The sequence below is a fragment of the Limulus polyphemus genome, unplaced genomic scaffold (genome assembly GCF_000517525.1).
Source record: "Limulus polyphemus unplaced genomic scaffold, Limulus_polyphemus-2.1.2 Scaffold339, whole genome shotgun sequence".
NCBI lineage: Eukaryota > Metazoa > Arthropoda > Merostomata > Xiphosura > Limulidae > Limulus > Limulus polyphemus.
Genome location: NW_013665949.1, coordinates 540,137 through 545,895, shown reverse-complemented (window position 1 = coordinate 545,895; position 5,759 = coordinate 540,137). Strand labels below are relative to the sequence as shown.

At 34.4% G+C, this 5,759-nt stretch overlaps 1 protein-coding gene across 1 annotated transcript in view; it reads right to left on the bottom strand.

Annotated features, from left to right (window-relative positions):
* Nucleotides 1-335: 335 nt before the first annotated feature.
* The window catches only part of LOC106457501 (octopamine receptor 1-like), a 29,863-nt gene continuing 24,439 nt past the window's right edge, over nt 336-5,759 (bottom strand). The window contains exon 2 of the mRNA XM_013916927.2: nt 336-2,328. Within this exon, the coding sequence (XP_013772381.2) occupies nt 418-1,680 (1,263 nt within the window). The 5' untranslated portion in view covers nt 1,681-2,328 and the 3' untranslated portion in view covers nt 336-417. The remainder of the gene's footprint in view (nt 2,329-5,759) is intronic.

Below are 5,759 nucleotides of genomic sequence, written 5' to 3'. Positions count from 1 at the left end.
AAACGTAAAACTACCCAGAACTCTTGAATATTTTACATTGAAAAAGATGCTTCTTCATAATATTAAGTTTTTTTTTTACTCAGAATTATTGTGCAAAGCTTCACAAAGCGCTATCTATAATTTTGAACTGATAAATTAGAGGAAAAGCAACTGGTCAATAACACACACCTTGGGCTACATTTGTCTGACCGAATAATGTGACTGACCATATTATTAAGATTATCGGTAATAAAATGAATCAAATGGTTTCTAGCATAGCAGAAGCTTTTGATTTATTCTTATTCTGGAAACAAATGTGATGTTTGTACATTTGAACAACAATGAAATCATTTCAATAAACAACAATATTAACAACAAATATAGTCATTTTTAAATTCTAGCATGATGCCAACTTTCAATAACATTGAGGATGAAAATTCAGATAAAATTAGCCACATCTGTCCTCCTCGTTTTCCTAATCTTGTCTATGGTCAAGCGTGCGAAGGCTTTTTTATAGTCTGTATTGTTGAGAGCGTAGATAAAGGGGTTCACAGCAGAATTGACCCATCCTAACCACACCATACACGACCACAGGACGGGAGAGAATGGATTTACACAGAAAGGTTCGATGATGTACAAAATAAAGAAAGGAAGCCAGCATAAAACAAATCCTCCTACTACCACAGATAGAGATTTTGCGACCCTTCTTTCTCTTTGAAAAGCAGCTTTTTCGTAGCCTTGTTTACGCTGCCATGGGTCTTTTTTTATTCTTAAACTGCGACAGAGGGGTATGTTGCTGAAAGACGTTTCGCGAGATTCAGTGGAAGAATAAGTCCTCATTAACCTTCTGTCATTATCATAGACGGTTTCGAGTATTAAAGCTGTTCGCACAGAAGGGACTGAAGCTAAATACTGGCCCTTATCGGAGTCCCTGTCACTTGTTTTGTCCAATCCTGTACCTTGATCATTGGAAGCTGGACTTATGTCAATCTGTACAACGGACTCGGTGTTTCTGTGGGTTCTGTATCTTTCCTGACTCGAGCTAGTATTGTCCCCGGGACAAGATGAATTACCCCCCTCGTCTAATGGGCCAAAACTGTCCGTCAGAACTGATTCTCGCTTCCTGGCCACAGCGAAGATTCTGTAGTAAACATACAACATGACCAAAGCTGGTATGTAGAACGACCCTAAAGCAGAGTATATTATGTAACCAATGTTGCTGTTATACTCACATTTCCGGGAAATCTGCCGATCGGTTTCGTGCCAACCAAACAAGGGAGGACAGGTGATGAGGACTGACAAAACCCACACGCCTGCAATCATGACTAATGCGAGTCTTGAGTTCCTTTTGACAACATATCTCATAGGAGAGGTGATAGCAAAGTAACGGTCCAGACTAATGCAGCATAAGTTCAAGATAGAAGCTGTACACAACAAAACATCCAGTGAGATCCATAGTTCACAGGTTATCCTTCCCAGTGGCCAGTGTTGAGCCACTTCCTGCATCACTCCCAACGGCATCACAAGGAATCCAACCAATAAGTCGGACACAGCTAGTGACACCACAAAATAATTAGTAATTGTCCGCATCCTTCGTGTCGTCGCGACGGCTGTAATCACAAGAGTATTTCCTGCCAAAGTGAGAAAGATTATCACGGACAAGACAACAATGAGGACGATGTTACTAAATGTTGGCTCCATTGGAAAAATTACGACTTCCCATCTGATCGTAAGCTATGGTCGAAAACTCCAATATTATTACTGCATGGTAGATGTTACAATTTCCTCTGATTTAATAACTGGTCACATGCTTCCTTTGCCGCAGTTAAGGAAGCATTGAATAAACTACACTCGGAATAAAAAAGAGAGAACGTTCATTCAAGGGAATATATATAGGTCACTGTATTCCCCACTACAATCAATGTTGTTTATGTACAAACAGTAGATAACATTTGTCGCTTTCTATCCTTTAAGGACAATTGCAACATGATATTCATAATAATTACAATTGGTAGGAGAACACTTACTTTGTTCACTAAAGGTAAGAACTGTGATTCTCCGCAAAGCTGTTGGTTGATCAAAAACTCCATGGATTATAATGTTCACTCATATAAAAATAAAAAATGAGATTATTACGCCTTACTATATTTCGTGTTTGAAATTATCCAGTTAAAGATCGTTACCATAATTTCCGTCATCTCCGGGTTTATCGCACTACGAGAATCAATAAAATATAGTTAACCTCCAAAGACTCTCCTTTTGTTATTTACCTTGAACTAAATGAGCATTACAGACTTTTCATGTCTTTCTTGTCTTCTTGAACCATGACCTGCTTCCATAACTTTGAATCTGAAAGAGAGAGAGAGAAAAAAAGAAACAAAAAAGGTTTAAACCTTGTAGGTAATTTCTGAATTTACTTCAATACAATAAATATTTAAAACATTTAAAAGTGGACGGATTAAAGGTTGGCAAGTACAATTTCCAATAATATACTCATGTTGACAGATTTAGTCAGCACATTCTACTTTCTACGCGGTAGTAGAATAATAGAAGATCCAATGTCCACTGAAATAGGCCTATTGTAAAGCGAAACATAGTTGCCTAATCCAGTTGCAAAGCTAGACAGCTTCAAATTATAATTTGCTATGAAAGCGTGTAGACGATACCTACATCAAAATTTTACTAAACAGAAGACTTCAGCAGCTTTTGTCCCCCAATTTTCAGTCAGAAACATATGACGTTTTACACTACTGAAATTTCTTGCTGCTTACAAGTATGTCAAATGGAAAGCGATAATGAGCACATTTTTTTAAAGTTAGTTTTATTGAATTATTGTTTGAGATTAGTCTTTGTTTCATTGACCACTGTATAAAAACTGCCTTAAGACACTATGAAAAGCGAGTTATATGCAATACTTTTAGAACACAAAAGGTTCCTAATAATCTAACACACAGTTTTATAGTCTACTTTCAGCGAGTTTAGGGCCACAACCTTGGGCACACAACCAGGCTCTGCCAAATGTAAAAGCATATCGTGAAGTTTCCTGACATAACTAAAAGTTATTCATTATCGTATGTCTTACATATCTCTTGATTGTTTGCTATAAAAAGAATATGCTACTTATTTCTTTCTCCAAGACACTATTATTATCTTGAGTTAAGTATGAGTAAGTATTATTCAGTTATTCCATACCATACTAAAGTCTATGAGTCTTTATTTTCCGTTTCATCATTGATATATAGCGTGTAAGGTTTATTATTTCTGTTTAAATATCGATGTGTAGCCTGTCAGGTTTAACCGTTTCAGATCCAACAATGATCTCTAGCCTGCGAGGTTTCATTTGCGTCTGGTTTGCCAGTATTAAACTATATAACGTTTTACTGATACAAAGTCAAAATTTGGAATTTCAACCAAACTATCCTAGATTAGCAATTGAAGTTCTTCTTGCGCACATTTTTACAACATAAGTGATAACTATTATGTGCTAAACTCATAAATATTTCCACGATATGAGTTTTGTAATATAGAACACAATTTGCTACTTAGTTGTAAGAACTCTACGCTATCATTAGTATAGAACTGTTTTGAGGTATAAGATACACCTTGTCTGGTTGATTAAAGGTTAACTTGTTGGTTAATCATTAATTAATTAATGCAATTATATAATTACATTTAACCATCTTTTGGTTAGTTACTTAACTATTAATTCACATCTTTCGTTGGTTAACCAGCTATTAGTCCACCTCTTTGATTAATCAGCATTAGCCTAATTATTTAGTAAATTAACCAAATCTTTATAAAGTTTATCTCTTTAGTAGTTGTATATTTATTGTTCTGTCTATTAGTTAGTTAATGAGTTATATTAGTCTGCATATCTTTAGTTATTCATCAGTTATATTCATCTATTTTCTAAGTTAGTTACTCAACAGGTAATCATTATATTTGATAAGTTAATTTAATCAGTTATTAGTCATTACCTTTAGTTAGTTAATCGGATATATTAGTCATTACCTTTAGTTAGTTACTCAGTTATTAGTCATTACCTTTAGTTAGTTAATCGGATATATTAGTCATTACCTTTAGTTAGTTACTCAGTTATATTAGTCTAACTCTTCAGTTAGGTGGGTCGGTTTTATTACATTATTGGTTAGATCTTATTATATTATCGGTGGGTCGGTTTTATTACATTATTGGTTAGATTTTATTATATTATCGGTGGGTCGGTTTTATTACATTATTGGTTAGATATTATTAGATTACCGGTGGGTCGGTTTTATTATATTAACGGCAAAGCATTATATTAACGATTGTAAAAGATTGTAAGGTAGAATATTTTGTGTGGACAGAGTGAAGTTAGATATGAGAATGTGCAAGGTTGTAAGGTAGAATATTTTGTGTGGACAGAGTGAAGTTAGATATGAGAATGTGCAAGGTTGTAAGGTAGAATACTTTGTGTGGACAGAGTGAAGTTAGATATGAGAGTATGTAGGGATGTCAGTTACGACTTACTTTTATTTTGAAGTTAAGTAAATATACAAGCTAGACCAATGTTTCTCAACTGTTTCCAATATCATTTACCCCTATAATTTTTCACAACAGTTCATTCACCCCAGTTCGGAAAATGACAAAAAAGTACTAAATTAAAATGCAAAATTCTTTATTATGACCTAGATATACATCAACTACAACTAGAATGAATACAACAAAAAATAAATGTATTTATCAAACTACAACTAGAATAAATAATAATAACTAATGTTTTTTTTTTTTTTGTCTCTTGAATTAGTTGTATAATTGATAATACTCATTCACCCTGCCATTCCCTCTGATTTCGATCTCATTAACTTCTGGGTGAACCATTCACTCAGTTGAGAAGTACTGAGATAGAATCTAATGAGAGATGATAATGGTTACCACAAAGGCTTAAAGCCATCCTTTGCATTACGTCAAGTATTAACAGATTTTCCACTTATAATTTTGTGTATTCTAACAAATTATCAGTTTATTTCTAACCAAAGCAAGTTAACACATAGATCCAGATTATGTAATGTCATACAACAAACAACGAGAAAACCAAAACTTATTACGATTAGAAAGCATTGATTCGTTATTTGAGTATTTTCGCTGTTTTCGATATTCTCGGCCTAAAGAATGGAACTAAACAAATACAGAAAGACAGACTCAACAGTTTTATTACTGAGAGATAGATTATTTTAACCCATTTCTTAGAATGCAAGGCAGTTTTCAGGTTGAATGAGAAGGCTGCGTATCGCTCAGAGACTTAACGTTTGATTGGGTTAGTGGGTATAAGCATTAGAAACTGAAAGAGCGTTCGTATAATTTACAATAAACATGAGTCGTGATCACAAGAGACTCATGAAACAGAATTGTCTTGAGCCCCTTAATTAAGTGAGAGATTTTTATATTCGCTGGGGTCTTTCTACCTTCAGCCACTATTTCATTAAAATACATTCAGTCATTCAGCGGCATGAAATACTAAGTTTGCTCTCCCCCCCCTTTTATTTTTATTTGACGTGTGATCATATGGATAGTTTTTTTTTCTTCATAAAACCATTATAAAAGAGAGCCACAAGTCGCTGAGTGTTTTAATGTTAACATTTTAGTTGTGTCTTTGGTTGTAGAACCATTACAAAAGAGAGCCACAAGTCGCTATATGTTTTGATGTAAATGCCTGAATCGGGTCTCTCCGAATTTAGGCCTAGTAATTTTTTTTATCGTTAATTCGAAGGTCACGTTTTGCACATTCTCATATCTAACTT